Source organism: Spea bombifrons, chromosome 6 (genome assembly GCF_027358695.1).
Source record: "Spea bombifrons isolate aSpeBom1 chromosome 6, aSpeBom1.2.pri, whole genome shotgun sequence".
In the NCBI taxonomy this organism is placed as follows: Eukaryota; Metazoa; Chordata; class Amphibia; order Anura; family Pelobatidae; genus Spea; species Spea bombifrons.
The window spans coordinates 2629004-2653833 of NC_071092.1; the positions used below are offsets into that span (position 1 = coordinate 2629004).

The 24830-nt window shown below is 38.4% G+C and overlaps 1 protein-coding gene across 2 annotated transcripts in view; it reads left to right on the forward strand.

Moving 5' to 3' along the window:
• Nucleotides 1-24830, forward strand: part of PTPRG (protein tyrosine phosphatase receptor type G) — a 179534-nt gene that overhangs the window by 69256 nt on the left and 85448 nt on the right. For both annotated transcript variants that reach the window (XM_053470206.1, XM_053470205.1), the window contains exons 3-4: nt 17128-17307; nt 20201-20349. In XM_053470206.1, the coding sequence (XP_053326181.1) occupies nt 17128-17307; nt 20201-20349 (329 nt within the window). The remainder of the gene's footprint in view (nt 1-17127; nt 17308-20200; nt 20350-24830) is intronic.

A 24830-nucleotide genomic window follows, 5' to 3' on the forward strand; every position in this document is an offset into this window, starting at 1 on the left:
TTGGAGGAAGGACACAGGCATCAGGAATTAATTGGTGCCGCCATTAACGAACGCTGATTGCTTGTTTACCTTACAGTCACCGCGGAGAACGTTGCTCAGTTTTGTCTGAACGAGGCTATTAAAGAGTCGCTCTCTTTCAGGCGTTTGCTGAACGGCAAATCCAGGTTCAATCAATTGAGGTTCTAAAATCATGGAACCAAAAGCATCTATAATTTTTCTAGTATCAGAATGTCCCATTTGTACTTTGTTGGGAAGCGATAGAAATATTAATTGGGTTCCTGCCTTGTATTTGGTATCAAGACACCTATGGACAAAAAATTAACCAAGCTGTGGAGATCAAATAGGATCCTTATGTCCCGACTCTGTTTTACTGTCTTCTCACTGGGTCAGTGTATCGTATAAATAGAATTACATGTATAATGCCCACAGTATAAGATAAAGTGATAACCGTATCTCGAGTCCTCGATGGCTTCAAACCCTTGCTGGCAACTGAATAGTTTTAATGACTTCTTAATTGAGATGCCTGCGTTCCAGTTGGGAAATCCAAAGATTGTGGCTTCTTTTGTGGCCCTTGAGGACCGACGTTGCGCTGCCCTGATATAAAGCTACGACATGCTGGAAATTTGGGAAAACGCACCGCGGTCAATTCAACAGAAAATCACCCGATCAAAAAAACGAGAGGATAAACCATGCATGAGGACGTTTGATGTCTCGAAACCATTAAGAGGAAGCAGGTCAACTGCAATGTCAAGAGGATTAGAGAAACTAATTAGGTTAGTCCTGGAAAAAAAATGGAAAGTTTTTATTGTAACGGGTTGGCTCTTTTTAACATGTTAAGTGCTGGATGAAGTTATACTGTCTGCTGTAAGCCGTGGGTCTTTTTTGTCATCCTTTTGGATCTAAAACCATCAGCCGTGTGAACACAACCTTTCTCTGACGTGTAGTTAACCGGCTAACCTTATGTGTCGCCGAGCAACGTGTGAACGATTACGTTAAAGCTCTAGGTCGTCGTTGCGGCTCTTGAGGAGTTAAGATGGGAATTTACTTTCCTGAGGTCATTAAGAGCTGGCATGTGAATTGAACTGGTTGTTGAGTTAATCAATTAAGCCTCTTGCCGCACGCTCATCCATGATTGGCCCGTTGCATGCTCTCTGCTCCCTTTGTGTTCCGTCTCCCACTTTCTCTGTTAGTTTTTCTTGTGTAAAGAAGAAACATTGTACCAAAAATAAAGCAGAAAGATACATACACTCCGCTATTTCTCATCCCTTTTGTGTTTTTACACAGGTTTTATTGGTAACTAATTTTGTGTGTCAAAAGAAAGGCGTGAGGGAGTGAAATAGGTGGTGGGTAAAAGCATGAGGGCAACAGGAGGTGGTGGGACCTTCCCAGGTCCCCACCACCTGGAGAATAAGCTACTAATGTTAACGCTCCAATAAATCTTTGATGCCCTATAGATAGTCTATGATTACTGCCGGTTGTACGAAACGCGTCGGGCGGCGGTCTGTATACCGAAGGCAAAACTCATAATGCGCTTGGTTAAGGCTGAATATTTTAACTCCGTTAATAAATGGTTTTAAGTACGTTGGTCATCCTCTTCGCGTGCCAGCGGTGGACCCCATTTTCCTTTTATTATGTGGTTGTAAATGCGCGCGTCTGTGGTTTGTGGAAGGAAAGCACTCCATATATATTAATCATTTTTTATAATTATTTTAAATTGCGGTAGATCTCGCCGTTTAAAAATACTGACTTCATAAAATTTATTCTAATAATCCATGATTCATATTTACATAAATTCTTAATTTAATGTCCCTTGTCTGTGCAAGCCAATATTAAAACTGTTTTATTTTCCTAAAGTAGCCGAGTGCTCGAGATCCTTCTAAGCCTGATTCTTGCATACAAAGTAGTTTCAACTTTTCATTTTTTTAAACTAAATTTGCAAATTAAAATTATTTTTATTGTAAATTAATAATAATAATAAAAATAAAAAAAGGTATTATGAAAATGGTTAACACGGCCATGCTATATAGCCTGTGCTGGTGGTCTTTTGGGGGCATTTGCTCAACAATATAACCTGCCCCTCTGTAAACCTTTCCTGCTGGCATAAATGTACCTCTGTTGATCATCAGGAGATCGGCTCCCGCATTATAACATAAAAACGATATGTTTTATATTTTCCTGTGTGGTTTGGAGAATGTTAAAGTGTGTTAAATACGCTGGTAGTTCCATTAATTTCTCAGGAGATCAGGTCCGTTATCATAAAAGTGGCAGCGCGAGTGATTCACAATCTGGCTACCTGTTACATTGTAGCTTTCTGTGGAAAATGCTTCCCGGTGTTTCAGTAAAGAGGCCGTTCGATTCGCCGGGGAGCTAAAATGAGGACGCGTTTTGATGATTGGCAGTTTTTTTTTCCGGATGATTTTGGCGAAGGGGCAGCAGCTGCATTTAACTCGCTACGTCCAAGAAATCTCCACTCGCGATTGCCTTTGCGCGATGCGCCTTTTTCGGCCTGCAAGATATGAAACCTGAAATCCAATTAAATCGGGTCCAGCCGGTGACCTTATAATCATTTTCTTGCTCTTAGGGATTTTTCATTAGGTCAGGATGCAAATTCACAATTTTCTGTGCAAAAGCCAATCAAGTTTAATACATGAAATTTATATGAGATAAAAAAAAAAGAAAAAAAGTATAAAAAGTAAAAAAAGAATGTATTTTCAAAACCCTAAGCTATTTACACGTTAGACATTAAATATTTTATTATTATTTTATTATTATATTAAGATGGCATTGGCATGCAAATAATCATATGTCTAATTTCTGAACATGGTCTGCATACTCCGTAAATTGGGGTCTCACGCTTGTTTTTAGAGGCTTTCGTGTTTTTCGACATGTCGGGCGTCCACAAACCCTGGTCAAGCCATGGTGCGTAATTAAGATATGGCGGAGTATTAAATAATAACTCAGATATGGCGGAGTATTCAATAATAACTCGGATATGGCGGAGTATTAAATAATAACTCAGATATGGCGGAGTATTAATAACTCAGATATGGAGGAGTATTAAATAATAACTCAGATATGGCGGAGTATTCAATAATAACTCGGATATGGCGGAGTATTCAATAATAACTCAGATATGGCGGAGTATTCAATAATAACTCAGATATGGCGGAGTATTAAATAATAACTCGGATATGGCGGAGTATTAAATAATAACTATCTATAAGATCTTTGAATCTATAAAGACCGTCAGCGGTGCAACGGTTGTTATCATCTCTGACCTCGAAACGTCTGTAATTGGAAAGAAACCGAACCTTAGATGGGAAACAATAGAAAGAAATCACCTTTTAATCAGCCGCACGGAGTAGCAGCCTCTCGGGTCAGTGCATTAGCCGGGCACAGTGCAGCTGTTAAAACAATATGAATTTAGCCGATGGAGCCTTGCCAGCCGAGACTCGGAGCTCCTTATTATCCTTGAAGAAACCCTGGCTTTCGATGAGCATTCTGCCCTATGGAGCCTGATCTTATTGCCTCGCTATGCCAGGCTGAATAATTTGCCGTGTTTAGCACTTAAATTGGCTCATTGCAGAAAATCCAATTAGAATAAGTCTATTATCATTTTCGTAACTTGGAATGGAGTGCATTGTTTAAGTGACGAAGACACCCGCCAGACGGTTGTTGCTCTTAATAACCAGTTTTGGGGCAGACTGGTTCCATCAGCCAAAGACATTTCTACCCGTTTCTATCGATTTTATATTTGTAACCGGCCCCCCCTCCCCCCCTCCGTCAAGAAAAGTTTTCCGTGTATCGGTCGCCGTTGAGACCATGCCGTCGAATTACTCTTGCTACTTATCTTCCAAAAATTCTACACGCGGAGATCTCAATGGGAATATTCCGCTGGTTTCCATGGTAATCATTCTTCATTTTGAGCTATTGAAAAATATACTTGTGCAATTTTTGCCATTATATATATATATATTTTTTTTTTATTTTTTTTGTATATTTTTTGATATTGGACTTGTTGACAATTTTCCCAGAGATACTATTATAAAGGGTTTTAAAAGACCGAAGCATCTGCAACTGATTTATAAATGTGTTTAGAAATAAAATAAAAATAATAGAAAAAAAAATATTGAATACTCTCCCAATGGCTACTTTCGGGGGGGAAAAAAATCGTATTTAATGTTTTTTGGGTTTTGTTCGGTTTACAAGAGGCCAAATGTTCCAGATGAAGCGCCATCTGCGTGAATAACCTCAGGCTTTATTCTCTCGTTGTTTGAGAAGAGTCATAAAAAGAAAAAAAAAACCTACAACTTGTAAATAAAAGGATACATTCAGTGTCGCGAATTCCGATACTTTCACCCCGTAACGCTCCGTCTCCAGATCCTTCCCTTTGCTTTTTTTTTAATTTGTTTTTTTATTTGTTTTTATTTATTATATGAATCCGTTCTTATTATTCACAGTTGAAGTGACACTCTTTGTTTGATGCTAATTTTGATCTAAAAGGAAGAGTTTTCTGTTGTGAGTCTGCATAGATTTGCACTTTCATCTTGCAGGGAAGCATGACTTGTAACAAATGAACGCGTCAACAGAGGCAAACGATCCGCCACCTGAACTCTGTTCAATTTGGAATTTAATAATTATGGAGTTTTTTTATGTTTCTGTTCTAAATACTCTTGACATTTAAACTGTTAATCAAGATCACGGAAATGAAAGACGTTATGAGCCTCGGTGTATTTTTTGCAACGGAATTTAAGCGAAATTTTAAATCAAATTTCAGAATTTCCACATTTGCCTCCCAATGAAACAAAATTCTACATTTGAAGGAGAACCTCAAAAATGGTTTAAAATAACTATAATGTCGTAATTATATAATCATTACAGGATTGTGCTCTAAAGTTATTAGAATATTACTGACACATGTTTCTAAATTCTGTACCAAATTCCTGATTTTTTATGATTTTGTTGACTTTTAAACCCTTTGTGGTGTGGCCAGTATTGACAAACTTCTTCTTCAGCCTTTTTTCTGGGCACCTGGTTATCAAGAGCGTTGATGGCTCCAACCGCAACGATTTTAGTTACTTAACGATATAAGAGCCCCGCTAGATTAATACAAGAAGCCAAGTTTTTTTATTTTTATTAAAGCTTATAATTTCATATAAAGGTTTTTGTTTTTTTGAGAAGGTCCCTTTTAGTCGTGCCGCGGGTTTCATGGTCGCTCTTGGGTTTTGTAAGCCATCCAAATGCAAACAAAAGTCAAGATCTAGCCGGTTTTGATTAATCGTGTCATTTGATGCAATTTTAATCACCTTTCCTGCCAAAAAGGAGAATGGATGATAACAATTAGACTGAGCCAGGATCCAGAGTTTATTTTTTATGCACATTCGTCTCTCCTTTTAATAATAAAGTTCCAGAATGTTCCCAAACATCCTTGGAACCGACTTTTATTAACTTTTAATTGCTGACGTTTTCTCTAGAATCCTCTAATTCTACAGATATTAAAAATAGTTTTTTTTAGTTTGCATTCTGAATTTTTTCCTTTCTTTGGCCCCTGTTGACCTTACCCTTAGCATAACATTAAAATATTAGTAGTTTCCAACTTTATGAATGATATAATCTTGCCCATGACGAGAGGTCTACAAGATGGAAGTTCTAGAGAATATCCAGAGTTGGTCGTAGTTCTATAGGAGAAACTTATGTTTCATTTTGGCTGAAACTGACCCAAACCTAAAAATTTAATTTTTTAAAAACCTCTCTTTTATATATTATTGAAGAATTTGTATGTTCTTTATTGTTCTAATAATTATACTACTAGATGCTGAACAGGTGATGTTCCTCAAACCCTTATCTCCTAGATGAAAGCAAAGAATGGAATATTTATGACAATGTAACCTTGACCCCAAGAGACTCCATTCTAATCTGGCCGGCACATCATTTTTCCTTTTCTTATACGGTGGCATTTACAATACCTTTGGCGCGGTAACATATTTTTTTGACATGTGTAATGAATTGACCCGCGTTGATCGTCTGCTGGAGGTCAAACCAAATACAACGCGACGCGGAAATGTCCATTATCAAAACAAAGGCCAGGCTGAAACCAATAGGGTTTTTCTGTTACGATACAAAGCCCTGATCTAGAGTATTTCATTATTCAGGGAACAATGATTTGCTTTGAAATCTGGCACTTCTGTAAAGAAAGGAATACAATGAAGGAACTCGCTCGGGATACTCCGTCAGCAAAATGAAATGCCTTTTGAGTCAAAAGATCTAAAAGGGGGGGACCGGTGGAAATATTCCAGGTTTGTGTAACAAAGATGAGTTTTTCAAAGATGTGATTAATCCATGCTTTTTAAAAAAAATGGTCGTTAAAATGTCCCACGGGAATTGATAAAAAAGACACAATATTACTTGATCTGTTTATGCAAATCTGTAGCAAATAGAGTCATTTTTGGACGGAGCGCCATTCGCGCGGGTTGCTGGGTTTAATGGTTCTTAGTGATATTATGTATATTTACTGATCTGCTTCCCCCATAAGACCTAACCCCTTCGGTTTTTGTTTGACTTTGAATACAATATTCCTGTCAAAGGAACGCTGACATCAATAATATCTTTTGTGGAGAGAGAATAAATGAACTTCTATAGATTTACATTAAATCACCTTCAGGTAATGACTTTGGCTATACAGCGCCGTGTAATATATATATATACAGGGCCGGCCTTTGGGGTGTGCGACCTGTGCGACCGCACAGGGCGCCACACTCCAGGGGGCGCCGCCGCCGGGTCCTCCCCCGCCGCCGCCGCGGGGTCCTCCTCCTCCGCCGCCACCGCCGCCGCCACGGGGTCCTCCGCCGCCGCCGCCACGGGGTCCTCCGCCGCTGCTGCTGCCGCCGCCGCCACGGGGTCCTCCTCCGCTGCTGCTGCCGCCGCCGCCGCGGGGTCCTCCTCCCCCGCGCCCTCTGCACCTAAATGAAAACATTGTTGTTTTTTTTTGTTGTTGGTTTTTTTTAACTTTAATTAACAACCTCCTTGTTAAAAAAAGTTTTTTTTAACTTTATTTAACATGGAGGATGTTAAATAAAGTTAAAAAAAACAAACAACAAAAAAAAAACAACAATGTTTTCATTTATGTCCCGGGCAGGGGCGCCGAGCGGTTGCTCGAGAAGTTCTCAGCAACCGCTCGACGCCCCTTACTCTCCGTCGCGGTGCCGGCGCTCAACATGAAATGCCGGCAGGACTCCTCAAGGTAAGTTTGAAGGGGCAGAGGGGGGGTAGTTTGAAGGGGCAGAGGGGGGGGGTAGTTTGAAGGGGCAGAGGGGGGGTAGTTTGAAGGGGCAGAGGGGGGGGGGTAGTTTGAAGGGGCAGAGGGGGGGGTAGTTTGAAGGGGCAGGGGGGGTAGTTTGAAGGGGCAGGGGGGGGGCGCCAGAGGAGTAGTTCGCACAGGGCGCCGGAACACCTAAGGCCGGCTCTGTATATATATATATATATATATATATATATTTTATCTTTATCACGTTCTAACATGTAAGACACTTTTAATGCAAAGACCTCCTTATACTTCCTCAATGTTGCCTAAAACAGTTGATATTTCGGGGGTCCAGGTGGGGCCGTTAAAGTAGAGTTTGATTTCCATCTCTCAGCAACTCATGTACAGAAGACTATTTGGGGAATAAACTCAGACGACACAAGGTTTACACGATGGGTTAGTAAGGAACTCCCAACTTGTAGGTCATCGGTAAGAAACTATCATATTATAGCCTTCATATTTATTGTCACCAGCTAGAGAAAGCGTGGACATGCTTAATATTCAGGATCCCGGTACCTCCATGCATGTCTGCCCACAATACATGAGAGGCCATGTGAAGTGATCTTCCAGCAATATACGACATCGTTATGACATCACAACGTTTTCACCCACGGAAACTATGCATAGCGTTCTTACTTTCCAGGCAAGGAAAAATGGCGCCCTTCCAAAATGTTCCAAAAACTACAGAGAAGCACTGGGGACGGGCCAATAAAGCTTCTTCAGCCTATCGGTGACCTCAGTTTGTATCACATGACGACTAGAGGCTGGAATGACAGAGTTAAGAAGGGTGTTAAATTATTTTTGGGCGAAATTTGGACATTCTAAATTGATATTTTGTTAACACCGTAGTTACAAGAGTGCTACATTTATGAGAGTAGGTGGGACGGCACCTTGTAAGGTGGGAAAAGGAAAAATTAATTGCGTGCGATTTGCTTAGAAATGTTATGGGAGACGTAAAATCACATTGATGAAGTCACAACTTTACTACCTAGCCGATGGTATCTAAACTTAGCCTGGTAATATAGATATAGTCTCAGTGTTTTCACACGCTTCTGCCTTCATAATAAATCGCTTCTCCAACTTCATAAATTCATTTTTACAAAAGAGAATGTGTTGCTGCCGTGGCTCTCCTGTGGAGAGATTCATCGTAGCACGGCATTGAATGTAAAGCATTATTAGAGTCCAATTCCCAGTCCTGATGTGTTGGAGCTTGCACGGCACACAGCTGGTATCTCAATGAGACGAGAGATTTCGCTTCTTTTTTTGTTTTGTTTTCCTCCTTCCGCAATACAAAAATTCAGACACATTTTGGAAACCTGAGTGTATAAAAGAATTAATGACCGATCTCTCAAAGTTAAAACTCTACATCATCGATGACCAAATGGTTACTTGTAAGAATGATGAAGACCTCGAGTGGATTTTTTTTTAAAGATCTTCCTATCCTGCCTAGAATTTCTATAATTTCAAATTTCTGAATTTTCTGAATAGCGCCTGCCCCTTCCTCCTAATCGATGCTTCTTAATAATGTTTGACCAACCCTGACATAAAAGGTCGGACGGTTCTTGTTATCGGAAACATCAATGAGACTCCCAATTAAAATGTGCTTGAGCTGATTGTTCTGAGGTCTCCATGGGATTTTCAATCAGATTCTGAAGTCAATTTGGGGCTAGTGAATTCCCTAGGAATTGATTTAGGTAAATTTCTTACACCTACACTCATTGTATTTGAACAGTAAAGGGAAAGTTGCGTTCAATAAGTGGCTTCTCAAGACGGATTACACTTTGCTTACATCCAAATTAGCGATAAAGGGCAAATCTTTTTTGGTCTACTCACAAATCTCCATTAAAAAAGGAACATTGCTCGTTTCTTAGCATACTATTAATATTTCAGCTTGGCAGATTCTTTGATGGCCAACTCAAGGAACCATCTTGTCTTGCCATGACTTGAAGCATTACTCCTGTAGATTCTATAGCGCTATTACAATAAGGAAGAGTACAAAGTTATCAATAACATTTATAATAAACTAAATTCCCCAAAACATAAACACATGTTAAGACATACTGGCACAGAAGGAGAAGAACGCCCAGCTCTTGTGAGCTTACAGTCTACTAGGTTGACGAGGAATGAGACCGAAGGCTCGGGACTGCTTGGCCAAGGAGATGATTGGATTGTAGTGAAGGTCACCCTGTAGATATAGAATGTTCGTGGGGGGACCCAAATAACGGTTGACCGGTGAATGGTTATGTTTGGTTACAAGAACGGAGATTTCAAGGACTTTAAAGACTCTGTGAATAAGGTTTTGGGGTTTAATTTTAATTAGGGAAGGAAGCACTGATTCAGACCATTCTCTCCCGTCAGGCTCCGGGTACAGGTCCCACAGCCGGTCTGTTCTACGAAACACGTCACAAAAGAAACAGCAATGCCATAGATTCACAAAATTGGCATTCATAGAAGGGAGCAAAGATGAAATTCTTCAAGTTAAGACATAGCTTTTATTAGATCAAAAGTAAAAAAAAATAATGGGTAAATATAATTGAAAATATATCTTAAATTAAATAACTATTTGAAAAGTGGACGGTGTGTGAATAAATGTTTTTAAGGATTACTTAACTATAAAAAAATTTGCTTAATATTTTAGATTTCAAACGCCACCGTTTTCCAATATTTTTTTGCCGTTTTATTATATAAACATACATTTACTGTGGCTGGTTAAATGGTCTGAAAAGCACCTGTCTATCAAATTTAAGTAACCGCATGTGGTCGGCATTCACTTAGATGTTTGAGTTTACAGAGGTTTGAATTTAACAACAGAAACAAATCAACTCTGTAATCATTTGAACTGAAGTCATTGATAAAACGGGGTAATTTAATCTATTACCAGCCTCTTTAGAATACGGCAGCAAATATTCCCAAGTTTGATTTGATCTTGTTGTAAATATTGGATTAGAGTGCGCACGGACATCGAAATATAAATATTAATAAATGAATACAAAACAGATTCTGTTTGTTTAACGTATTCGACAAATAAAGAAAACTACCATAAAATAATCCTATACGAAGAAATGATTATAGTTAAGGGTTATTTAATTTTTTCTAGTAATTTCCCAATGGTACAATGAGACGTTCATTACATTCCATCCCCATATTTGATATATTAATTTTACTCTTTTTTTTTTTTAAAAAACTTACTTTTGTAGCTTACATTTTAATCCAACGTTATTAAAGTCTGCAGGATTCTGGAACTAACAATATTATTAATATTATACATTTTGTTAATATTGCTTGAAACCCGATGGGGAACAGAAAATAAAAAATGGAGTCTAGTAATTTCTTCTTTCGTTATATAATCACAAATTGGTAAAATTTGATTTATAGGATATTGTGTTGGTTTATTACTTTAGTGTTTTGTTTTTTTTTGATGAGTTTATAATATTTTTAAAAAAAATGTTTAATGTTAAAGTGCCCATCATTGGTAATATCTGTATCATTTGTGATTCCTTGTCTGGAAGAAGATGGCATGTTACATGCTGGATACATTGTCTCAATGGAAGTGCCAAGATATCATTCCAGATATCTTTTTAAATCACTTATTCAAATAAATAGAAAAACACCCATTTTTGGTTTTCAGCTTTTTCTTTGGAAAAAAATAAACACAGCTCATGCATTTTCAGCTCTCTTAATTAACGTCTATTTTTAATTAAGTGATAGAGTCTTCTATTGACTGGGACAACTTGAGCTCGTTCCTCAATTCATTGCCGTAGTTTGATGCCTCCTGGAAAAACAACTATTTTACTAAAAAGGGGTCTGATCAGACTACCCTTGTGTATTGGTTGGACATACAGAGAGCCTTTAATGCCAATTGGTATAATTGTACAGAAGACATTTAGGTTAATAAGAAGTTGAGATTGGTGGCAAAATGTGGCAAAGCCAGCATTTTCTAATCAACCTTCTGGCTGGACGTTCTATTCCTTCTCCTCCACTCCCCACTCTTATAAAGGCTGCTTGAACCAATCAACAGCAATCAGCAACATGACAGCGGAGAGATAACTTAGCAAGGAGGAACAATTGTGCAGATCCTGAAGTTACATGGAGTTAAAATGTCTGTTTATTTAGTGTAGAGAACTGCAAAATGTAGGATTTCTGAGTAAATATTGCTCTTCTTACCCACCATCCCTATCTCGCTGTTCGGATATTAGCGTTTCAGTGAATTCACCGGGTTGAGGGTTCATGTCTGCCTTTTGTCGGTAGAAGGTTCGCGTGTTCTGTGTTCTATGCCTCACGACACTGAGTAATGATAATGCTGAATGGATTTAATTTAAATGAGGTAGAAACACACTGAAAAGGAAGGAAATCCAGGAAGATTGGCTGATGTTAAAGAACCCGCGGCTGCTCTCTGGGCTAAGCAGGACGACGATCTGCAGTCGCGTGATAAATCCTGTATTTATTTTGCTGGGTAGTCTACCATGAACAGAACACACAGCGATGTGTATAATACAATCATTTAGCTTTTTTTTGTTTCTGCTTCACTAGATCTAGTCATGAGATTAAATTATGAATTAAACTCCAGAGGCCGTATGTAAGAGAAAACAGATCAATATGATCTGCCTCACTAACGACTAATTTAATACGGTGAAAGTTTGATGACTTTCGCAGTGATGAGCATGGAGGGTTATCAGCGCCAGGCGGATATGTCTTTGTTACTGGATGATGTGAAGTTTTGATGCGGACCTTGTGTATGCCTGTGTTGAATATACATGGCGAGTGTGTCTGCGTGTAAGCATACTCCAAATAGTATGTCCAAGTAGGAACGCCTATGTTGGGGGGTGTGGCTATAAACAGGAAGGGGCAGGCCCAGAAAGAGATGAGGGCAGGATGGGACTTCCTTATTTAGAGTCACCTGGTGGTGCTCAGCTGCAGAACGTCATGAGGTGGCCATGTGGGAGCTTCAACAACCCAGACCGCCATTGATTTTACATCTCGGGGGGGATCAGGGGATCTGCTGAACCTGCCTACAAAAATAGGAGCGTGGGGTAGCTAACCACGACAAGAGGAGAGTGCCCAAAAAATTGGACTGTGCAGATATTGTTGAACTACCCAGGATGGTCTTACAGAGCTCTCCGTCTCTTCTTCCCCATGTGTACTGGTCATGAAGCAAGTTACAAACATTCGTCTAGCCCAGCTTGGTGTTGATAATTACAATAGCTAAGTTTAGTTAATATTATATTATTATTCAGACAATCTAGAAACAGTGATTTTTGTTTGTCCGGTCGTTGCTTACATAAGCTTTCTTTAAAGGTTTCTTCCAGACTAGTGAAATGGGAACAAACAGGAACATTCCATTGGTTGCTATGGTTATTGACCCACTTTACACCAGAATTACTTTTTATACATAAGTCAAAATCCATCACACCCACCCTTGGAATCCATAGTCTAGGATAGTCAGAGTAACGTAGGATGTACTTCTCTTTGTACTTCTAATCACAACGTTGGTTTTGGTCGGTAGGAGAGTATTGCCAAAAATAGACACCAAGGTCCAAGCAGACAAGAAGTTTTTCAGCGAATGATGAACTTATTCCTTTGTGTTTCCCAAGCCTTGAAATCTGCCGTGACGTTCGCGTCTCCGTACTCGTATCTTTCATGTAATTATCACTGATTATGGAAAGCAGATCAGAGAAACCACGAAAATGTAAGACAAATCAAACCGTGGTACCGAGCAATTAGATTTTTGTCTGTAGTGTACACATTCCCGATATCCTAAGGCACCGAAATCTGACTTTTGATCTTTAGCTGTTATCTGTTTGGGGAAGCAGCACGGCATGAAATGGCTTTTTTTGCTCAAATTGTTCGTTTTTTTTCTTCCCTTTGTTTAAACTTTTAGAGCATATTATTTTGGGGGAACTGAGCCATGTGATTGGTCTCTTCATAGTTCTTGGCTTAAAACCTAGCTTTGAAAATAGAAGAGAAGGTTATTCACAGTACATTAAAAACGACGTTCCAAGCACTTTTTCTTTATTTTTATAGTGTATGGCCCAAGTCCATTTAAAGTTAAAGATTGTCGGAAAGGGTCTTACGGGTTCCCGATGATTTGATTTATGTCAAGGTTGGATAGCCTTTGGCTTTCTCATCGTCTGGATAAAATACCCATCGCCTTATCTGAACATGATGAGAATTTTAGTTAATCCAGAAGTTAGAAGCAACCGTTACTTTAGAAAACTGTGATGACTTGTCACGTTTAGTTTAATGTCTCATTATTCCGTCAAACTTATCCTCTCTAAGAGCATTTAAATAAATTTGAATTGTCCTCCTTTATCGTTCTGGTTAAGTTGACTTGTAGAATCCATACTGAATCAGACGACCCTCTAGGGAATTATAATCATAACACATGAATTTTTCAAGTTGACCTCGATTATGATGGATCGTGACCTAATTTTCACGTAGCAGTTACCCATACTCAGGGCAGATTTCCATCAGGGTTACTAAAAGGGTTTTTCCCCCGGTAGACATGACAATGGCCCCAGTTGAAGGCTGGTTGATGGTCTTCCAGTTGACCATTACGCCATTGACCATTACTTAAAACCATGTATTTTTACATCCTAATTCTCTTTTTTTTCCAGTATCTATTATTTCTCCATCATTTTACTGGATTTAATTTTCAGCTTGACTTCAAAAACACGAAAATAGTTTAGAGCTTTGAGTATATAAAAATAATTATCTTTTTTTTTTTTATTCGCCCGTTTTTTTTTTTTCTCCCTCTCAATCCGTGCCTAACCTAGTTAAATATTTCAATTATTTTATTGTGCGTTCTGTCCCCGTTTTTCATATTTTCATGACGCTGAAACCAAGAGAGCGTTCACGGTGGAATTTTAAAAGATACAATTATATTTGTTATATGTAAAATAATCCTACTAGAACGATTTCCATTCTTTTTATGCAAATCCTCGCTGTATATTTAAAATCTGCTCAAACACAGCTTAGTTACAAGACTTTCTTTGTTACGAAATACAAAGGCTCTCATATGCTAAGGATTATTCTCATCTTGTGCAAACGTGGTATAAAAAGTTCAGGCTTAAGCAAAATGATCCGGAGAAAATTATTTATTTTTAGAATTTACTTACATGCAAATACGAGCTTCTGACCCATAAAACGCAAATTTTTTTTTCTCTCAGTGCCCCCCTCCCAATATTTTAGAACTCATTAAATATTGAATTTTATCTCGATATAATTTTAATTTTATGAACAGAAATAAAAAAAAAATTGTAAAATAAGTTATATAAGAAAAAAAAAATGCTGGCAATATAAATAGGTATTATTTTGTAAATGAAATGTTAAACAATTAACCCTCATTTCAGCATTTTATATTCTGCTTTGATTTTTTTTATTAGGTACACTTAATTTTCTGTTCTCTAACTTAATTTAATAATCTTAAACTGCTGAATGCTGAGATTGAGTTAACAAGATGTTATTTAATTAGCGTTTCGGTATTTTTCATAGCGCAGTTCAGGACGTGGTTTTCTGGAGTATATAAATATGCCGGAGCACAAAGGCTCTGAGCAGCTTCGCAACGACCCAATGTCATGGGGGCTGGCTGTGGTTAAACATCTCCCAGAAGCGGAAGCTATTCGACCAGGTCTTTAGACGTCCATGATATGTTTTTGTGGATAACATGGAATATCACGCTAACACTCAACACAAGTCACAAGTTTAGACAGCTGCTCCATTATACCCTTTCGACAGTCTATGCCTTCAAAAATGCCAAGGCCTCAGTGGTCCCCCATCTTTAGATGTCCTTGGTGAATGTGGGTCACCTTTTTGTTACCTGTAGAGAACCTAACCGTGACGGATACATCTCCTGCCTTACGGGAACTTGATAATACCCACGTTGTAAAGTTGTCTGGTTCAGAAAGTAAGTCTAGTTTGTCCAAGGCGTGTCAGCCATGTTTTGTCTTCACATCATGGCCGCTAGATTTCCAGTTCTAAGCTAGACTTTGTGTCTTCATGATGACACAGAGAGAGGTTTTGTTGCATTTGATCTCCAGCCGCTCATTGTTGCCCCCTTTTCCTTATTCCCTAACGAGAAAGGGTATTCATGTCCTAGTTCTTGAGCATGACTCCATGAGCTGGGCCATGACATAACCTGGCTTCCTCGGAAACATTTCCAGAGGAAAATAGTGAATATACCTTTTTTATGTACCTTTTATGTTACCTTTTGTAACTGTATAATAACGTAAATCAAGTAAATGAGAAATACCAGAACAATAGCAGGGAGTCAGAACGAGAAGCTACTCTTCGCATTTTGGAAAGCAAAACAAATTAAGAATTAGAATATCCTGAAGACGAGTAAATTCAATAGGAGAGATTTAATATTTTCTACAAAACAAGAAATCTATGGGAAATGTAGTTGATTTTTTTTTTTACTGTACTTAAGTTAATACAGTTTGTGTGACTGCATCCTTAGAAAATCAAATAGTGTCATTAAGAGAGCTTTCTCCAGGAAGCGAAGCAGACGACTTTTAATGCCATTACGAGAGGTAAAGAACGGTTCCACGTTCTGCTGAAACGAAAATCAAGAGACCTTTTAGAATTTCAAGGTTAACACTTTCCCGTATTATTTGCTGTAACTCCCGCTGTTATCCCATTAATGGTCTGGATGTGGGCTGAATATTAAAACGTAAGACCAAGTCAGCCTCCTATTCCATTAAAATAAAATAAAAATTAAAAAAAACCCTATAATTTAGAAAATGTTTAGATTTTTATTGCAGATAATGCAGAATAGAGTGATAAAATTAAATAAAATATAGAATATAAGAAGTTAAAATTGTTCTTTTCTGTGCTGGAAACATTAGTGGAACTCTTTAGCTATAATAATATATTATTATATGGAAATATCTATCTATCTATCTATCTATCTATCTATCTATCTATCTATCTATCTATCTATCTATCTATCTATCCATCTATCTGTCCTATCCATCTATCTATCTATCTATCTATCTATCTATCTATCTATCTATCTATCTATCTATCTATCCCTCTATCTATCTATCCATCCATCTATCTATCTGTCCTATCTATCCCTCTATCTATCTATCTATCTATCTATCTATCTATCTATCTATCTATCTATCTATCTATCTATCTATCTATTTATCTATCCGTCTATCCGTCTATCTATCTATCTCTATAGTAATGGAAGATCTTTTCTGGTTTGGATTTTTAGAGCCAAATCCAATAAACGATTATCCCTCCCCATTCCCAAACTCTTCTTGGTTATAGTAACCTCTTCTCGGCATGCGGCATATTATGAAGTCATGAAATTTGTCTATTTGGGGATTCTGCGCCCAGTCATGCTGTAAAAAAATATACACAAAACGTACTTTTTTATCTAAACCGGGCATGAGTTTAAATATGAGCGTCTCTTTGAAGCTGCCTATCCAAGTTTTATACACTTTCAAGTTTGGAATTACTTGTAACGTTTTATCATATGGAAGTATCCAAAAAGTAGCAGTAGTAGTAATTTCAAGGAACGCCAACCAGCCAACAGATTATGCCATAATCATCCAAGAAAATGTTTTCAGGTAGTTACTCTGTTCCCAGCTGCTAGAGGCAGAACTCGAGTACTGTTAAACATAATGGCTTTCGATCGTCTTTGTTATTCTTAACTTGTAACCATTTTGTATCCGTCTCCAAAATGTCCACCACGGATATAGCTCTTCAGGATCTGCCGGCGCCGTATAACTAAAATGTAATAATAACGTGAGATTTTGTTTCTGTACCGAATAAGGTATGTTCTAGACCACACTGAATTGTATTCTTTTGTTTTTGAACAGGTATTTACGGGCCTGAATATTGGGCATCGTCCAGCGTAGATTGCGGTGGGACGCACCAGTCCCCTATTAATATTGACGATTACAGCGCAAGGATAAAGGATGAGTTCCAGGAGCTGCAACTTGAGGGCTTTGAGAATGAATCTTCTAACAGAACCTGGATGAAGAACACCGGGAAAACAGGTGACTATATACTTTCCTTCAGCTATGGACCACAACATGTTGGCCAAAGAAACCACTCAAGATTGAGTCAACACTTGCTTAAAAAATGGTTATTAACGCTTGAAATAATAAAAATGTGCAATTTGAAGGGGTGGCAATGGATTTATAATGCTTTCTTTTTACTCGACCTTTACTTTCGGCCAGTCAAACAGTCAAGTCCATGAGAGATAATGGAGACTCGTCTTTAAGGAAAGTAGAACAAGAAAGTTTTGGGAGCAGGGCCTTATGTCCTTTTGTCCAAGAGACCCCTTGTATAGGATGATTTCTGATACAAATATTATTACAAGGTTTATTTTTGGAGTCTGGGGAGATGACCGGAATTTTAATCACTTGGCAAAGTCCAGCTAAACAGTCCAAACCACACAACTCTATAAACCAACCCCGATCGAATTTTTAAAAAGCTTCACCTTGCCACTTAAGGCTCCATTTCAAAGTATATATGATTACATAAAATTTTGACATTCCTTTTTCCATTTATGATATAACTAAATGAAATGAGCTGGACAGATGCCACACCATCGTGTAAATCACCCTTCAACCACCACGTTTAGCTCTAAAGCTTTGCTTAATCTTTTGGCTTCTTGGCTTGGCAACCATTCATGGTTTTCTTCCAAGACTTGGGTTTTGATCTTCCCATCTCTGGTCTGGATAACTTCTGCTTTGCTTAAAAAACTCATGCACAAGGTTGCTTTAAGCTGGTGCTCACCGACCATTTAGATTGCACTTTTACCAACTTTTCAGGGTACTTTGAGTGATCCTACTTGCCTTGGCCTTTTTAAGACGTTAAATGGACCTCAATGTTTTTCCTAAACACATCTTATATATAAAAAATATTAAGTATCTTATATTGGTGGATTAATCTTACGTTAGAAGATTAAAGGAGTTGTTAGAAGGAGTTGTGCACAAAATCGGCTATAGCCGATAAACTGTAAAATTTGTTTCAAAATTGCTTCTTGGCTCTAATAAATGCAGCATTAATACCCAACATTCGTAAAAAAAAAGTCTGTAGGGACACATTCCAGCTTCTCCTCTCGCTATTTCTGATAGGTTGTCCCTACGTATTGGATTTTTTTTCATAACCTACATAAAACAGTATAATAGAGAGTTACAATGTAATAATATGTGTTTAGACGTCATCAGAGTAACAAAGTAACAAGTTCTATCCCACTCTCAGTTGAAGCTGATAAAGAGGATAGTGATGGCAACCATACAGAAAGCCTTGAAAATGTAAAAAACCTAAATTTTTTAAGAAATGGCTTTTGGCTTATTTCACAAACACGTGTTAGATATTTAATGCACAATAAGTGTTCCCTGGCTGGTCTCCGATGACCTCTTCTGTCCCTTTAAGCTGCATTATTTGCAGAAAAGTAATTGAAGCATTTAACGGTATAAAGATATGGCTGGATAGGAAGAAGCGTTTTGTGAAATTGGCATGAAATGGAACCTGTAAAACGCACAATTAGGAAAACGTTTGAGACTGTACGTCTTTCTAGTCATTATTTTTAATTATTTACCCTAAAACAAGAGGAATGACCTCAGAGGGTATGCCTACTCATTTACAGCTGATCAACTATTTATGTGAAGCAATTAAATTTACGTTATGTGTTTTTTAAAAGTTCAGAGATGTGACACTTGCTTACTGGCTGGCATTATTATCAATTAAAGTTAGTTATCTTAGCTTTTGGAAGAATTTATAAACTAGCAATGCCTTTTTTCTGTCAGTCTCTGTTCCCATATGGGAAAAAACATGCAGCTGTAAAGTAGATGGACCAACCTTCTCCTTTTAATATGAGCTTCTTCCATTGTTCGTTGCATGATGACGGTATGTGGACAATAATTAAAGAAGAAACCCTTTTATCAGACATGAACCCTGGAAAACAACCTTAGAATCCTCAATCTTCCATAATTCTAAGCATTAGTGCCCATTCTTATGATGTAACATGAGGGAACATGGCCAGGGTGTCTTCATGCTCAACATGTGAGTTTCTAATGATTTTGGAGACCATGGCCAGACCGACATCTCGCCCTAATAGACCAGGAAGTCTCCTGTCCAGCACATTCATCAAACAAATTTGATTTAATTCTTGTTATCTTATTCTATGATGTGGCTCAAATTCTTCATATCCAAAATATGAAATTACTTTCTGCCCGGAATCTCGGGCTTGTTTACTAAAACACGGTCCTTTCGTTACACGTTGGGAATTTTCCCCAGGAGAAACAATGTATCTCTGTACCTTTTCGCGTGTCGTCCGTGATATCAGTTCCTGTGAAATGTATAACTCAGAGCCTGGAATGATGGTTTTCTCTCGGCGAGTACTCAAGGAACTGATAGAAGCCGCACAACACGGAGATGACAGCTCGCCATGCAAACTGTCAGTTATTAACATCGCTGCCCATGACCTGTTCGCAGCTCCAAAGTCTTATCTGTGAAGGACTCGCTCTCTGCCCTTCTCAGGAACATGACAGAATGAGATCTGATTTCGAATGTGAAAAAAAAAAATGTTACGGAAGGACCAAAAATATAATTGATGGCTGGGACCAAAACTCACAGATTACCTTAAGGGCAAATTGTGACCCAAAGCCAAGTACAGACAGTTTATTATTTAATAAAATATTAAATTATTATTTGATATTATTTCTTGAATATTTACCACCCTGCATACTATAAATTATCAACAATTAAAAAAGATATATTGACCTATATATATATATATATATATATTTTAAATCACACTTTATTGTCGTCAGAAAATAACGATTGGAAAATGTATTTGGGGCAGCTTGGATTCTTTTAGAGAATGTTGTATATTCCCAGTGCTAACATTTTCTTTTTCTTTCTCTCCATTTCACACAGTTGCCATTCTCCTTAAAGATGATTATTTCATCAGTGGCGGTGGCTTGCCGGGAAGATTTAAGGCAGAGAAAGTGGAATTCCATTGGGGTCAGAGTAATGCCTCGGCAGGCTCAGAACACAGCGTTAATGGGAGAAGATTCCCCGTCGAGGTGAGAGACTCTGTACAAACGGCTTTAACCGAGTAGCAGTCACTCAAAATCCACCTAGAGCTTAACAAATCCTTTTGAGCTCCTACAGAAATCGGAAAAATAAGACCCTTATCCTTTAGCAACATGCGTTTTACTTAAACACAAAGCTGGAAAACCAATTAAAATGCAGCAGGTTTGGATTTAGTAACCTTTTGGTGAGGTTGTAATTAAATTGGCATTATAACTTTATTTAATCATACCTGGAAACTTCCCAGGGCTGGCTACCCGGGGCTCCTCGTCTACTGGGAAAGTGGCTTTGTGAAGAGGTGGGGCAAGCTGTGCACAGAGGTGGAGCTAGTCCAAGTGGGTGGGGAGTAGGCAGGAAGTGGGTGTGACCAACAGTTTTCCCCTTCCTGAAGATGGAAGGAACCAACTCGGAGACCCGGGGATGCAGGGCTTGACCCAGAGACTCCGGGTTAACCCCAGAGAGGTCCCTGGTATGGATGTACTTTCAGATTTTGCCTGTTAATGACCAAAAACCTCCAAAAATATTAGATTCAGGTTTGTTATTCTTTAAGACCAAGCCATAAAAAAAGGAAATACATTTGTGTTATTTGCTGTTATGTTTCTAGACCCCATGTCAGTAACAATGTATTAAAGGGACTGGAGTAGAGGAACATTCCGGGCTATTGCTTTAGTATCTTTACCGCGCGAGGTCCTTGAGTGGTCCTAATTATGTGGTTATTAGGTCCTTGATTTCTTCTTTTAAAGGGATAGCTCGGCGCGTCCTGATTGCGTTCTAAGGATCTATACTTTATTTACCCGTCTGTAATGGCGCACGTTGCTACTCAAAGCCGACGCAGGCTTGTTATGTGGCTTGATTGACAGCACTTAGAAGCATGTTTGTCACTTAAATAACAATACCGCGCGGAAACATCTGAGCGATTACGCTCGTGCTAACAGTTGTGTCTGTAGCAGCATCCAAATCCGACGTTCCGTCCCATTGTTTCGCTGTAAATGGTTTCCGAAGAACACGAAAATCGCCGTGGCCACAATGTCTCATTTTTTATAATAATAAAAAAAAGATCATGTAGGGATAATGTGAATGGATTACTTATGCAAGGCATGGCAATCTCCGGTAAATGTTAAGGAAGCATGCGGAGGAGCTGTCATGGCAACAAGACATTGAGTGTCTATTGAAGTTTAAATATGGAATAGGCGATGGGGAGAATTCTTCTCCTGGTGATAAAAAGGCTTTTTGTAGGGTGTCCTTGTTGATGTGTTTTAGTGGGGTCGTCCAAACGGTTTACCCCAAAATTCTCAAGATTTTTACCCCAATCTCCGAGTCTGGAGGGGAATGGGCAGATTCTCGGGGGTTTTTACCCCAGTCTCGGGGTGAGCTGGATTCCTGATCCATTTCATGATATTTAAATGGGCAAAAATCTGCTTAGCTCTAAAAAAAAAAATAAAAAAAAAATAATAAAAAATAAATAAATACAAATAAATAAAATAAAAAAACTGTGAAATTACTAGGTGACCCCAAACCTTTGAACGGTAGCGTACAGACAACACATTCAGAAATAAAGCCATAGAAACAGCAATCGCCTAAAAATATCTGGTTAAAAAGAAGATAAAACACAACCCTCCGCTGTTTTTTTTTTCCTTCTTTCCCATTATCTTAACTTTTCAGCCTAAGAAATGATATCGGTTATCAGAGGACAGAGGAGTCTGATAAATGGACATTAGGTTTTTATTAGCACTGATGATAAATAATTTTCCTTCATTATTCCTGATTCCTTGGTGTAAATTCAGCTCCATTTATTCTCTAACTAGATAATTCTTGCTTCAGGAGAGCAGAATAAATAGTTTTCAATAACCCTGATCTTCCTCAATTAAACCGCCATTTATTACAGGTTCGATCGCAAAAAAAAAAACTCGAATGAAATATGTGGTTTTAAAAAAGTTATCTAATATTGATGAGTCTTTATCTCTGCCCCGTATGAATTGAGTTTTATTCTTTTTTTTAATTATTTTTAAAGAACAAAGTAAAAGGAAAAGGAAATGAAAAATATGTGTTTGATTTGTCATTGGTTGATGAAACTATATGCTTTCCATGAGCAAAATGGACTATAATGTCTGACTTCCATTGGCTGAATGGCAGATATCATGAATGCATGTTAGGGGCATTACTAGAAATTAGTAGAGAAACTTGCCAAGTGTCCCTGTTTAGTTTGTCCAGTCCTTCTCCCAAATCCCTGATGCCCCTCTTTCACACTCGTGTCCCCTTTCCTATCCCTGATGCCCCTCTTTTCTAGGAACTCAGAATGGTATGAGGGTATCACAGGGTTCTACAGCCCTAGAAGCCCCAATAATGTATATAGAAACAGCAGGAAATGGCTTTTTAAATTAAACAGGTTAAATAAACCTCCCCCCACTCCCAGCATTAGGGACCAAAGCCTTCTAAAACATTTGTGTGAAGCCACTCCCCCAACCACACCCCCAAATGCCCTTCTTTGGTCGTTTTGAATGTTGTATGAACTTGTGCAAAAATCTGCTCCTCCTGGGCGTGTTCTATGGATCCCTGTAATCAGCTGACCACAGGAAAAAAATAAATAAAACTGTCCCTTTAATAAGATGGCGTCCATACAGACTGCTCTAATGTTTTAAAATCATACATATACATTTTTTTAAATCATTTTATAATGTAAAAAAGAAAAAATATAGCAAAGCTCTATAATAGTGTTTTTTCCTATAGATTTATAATCACAATTCACTATTAACACTTTAACGTTTAATAGGCTTATCATGCGGCGGATAAGACTTGGAACGGCCTGTTCCCCGTGAAGATGAGTCATCCGTGTTTTGTTGCATTCAATGTCAACGGCTAAGAAGGGACTGGAAATTAGCTGGCAGGATAGCGTACATGGTGGAGCCGTAAACGGCTCAGAGAATTAATGGCCCAGAGCCGGTGAGGCTACCGAGTGTAGAAACTTTGTATCATGTAGGTCAAGAACAACCACGATGTAAATCACGCCGCGGACGCACTTCGCCGCGGACACTCTGTTTTATGAAAACGTTTTAAACTTCAAGACTGACGAGATCAACGACCGGCTCGTCATTATTCAGATTGCTTCAGGTCCCCTTTCTCACGATACACCGTCTGGGTTCATGGACAAGATGTCTCTCTCCGGTCAGTCCGTCGTGACTTCGGGGGTTTGCTCTTTATGAAGATGTTTTTATTGGAAAAATCTGACAACGTTTCCAGGGAGCTTTCCTGCCGAATCGACTGAATAAGACATAAAATGTAACTTTGAAGCATGGTTCCGGTTACCTCTAAGCTCCCCAATTCCTGCCCTACAAATACTTGTTTTTGATAATGTAATAATTGATTTTGCCTCAGGGGCATCAGAGGAGGGAACTGATTGGTTGAGTTGCTTTGTTACCATCTCAGCAGAGAAATCTGAATCTGCTTTCAGAGCCACCGAGCCATGATGATCATAAAAGGTCATGAAAGATCAAAGGGTTAAAGTTCAGCTAAATTCCAGTAATTGCTGCGCGGTTGGACGTTTTCTTGTTAATAAATGTTGTTTACGTTTGGTCTTCAGACGTACGAAGGCCTCGGCGTTACCCGTCTGTCCCCGCGAAGCGTCTTCTCCTTTTAACCTCGCCCGACGGAAAATAAGCAGAAGATTCGTTTGTTTGAAGTTTCAACAAAGTTTGAGCCTTAAACTTTAAATCAATGACTTAAAAGTTAAAACTAAAAACAAAGTGAATTCTAGAAAACGGTGTAAAAAAAAAGAGTATTCTTTGAAATCGAAAAATCCTGTGTTTGCCGGAATGTTCTTAGAGGATCTATCGATGGGTTATAAGGAAGCGAGGGCTGCGTCGTTATCTTATTGCTTGGAAACCAAAGACAAGGATACTGAATATAAACGACAAAAATCAAGGATACCCTTTTGGTTCTGAAGCTCCAGGACCTGGAATTCTTATCGGCCGACGCTTTCAATTAATGTGTTAATTTGGTTATTTTTTTTTATCCGTTGTGCTGCGAAAATTTATACAATTTTTGTTTTTGCCAAATAATGGATTTTACAAATATTTTTGCAGAGGTATTAAGTCATTGCTTTTAGGGAATTTTATCCAAATCTAGTGGGGTATTTTAGGGAAGCCCCCAAATCTAAAAATGTTTTAGTTGGACCTTGATTCATTACTTCTGTTGGCTGCGTCTATTGAATTTCAGGCTGAAACCCTTAACGTAGGACTTTAGGATGAGCCCATTGTAAACAAAACTGGGTAACATGTCTTAAAAGTAGTCATTTTTAGGATAATTGCCAGTATTTTGCATGAAAGTCGTGTAAATGTTCGAGTCTTCCCAAACAGGGAAGCCTGCCCAAACCCTTTTCAAGAATATTTATTCGATCTTGTAAGATGCGATCTCATTTAGAACTTTTGTTGGGAACACATAATTGTCATGTGACCCAAAAGGCAGCCGCTGATTGGCT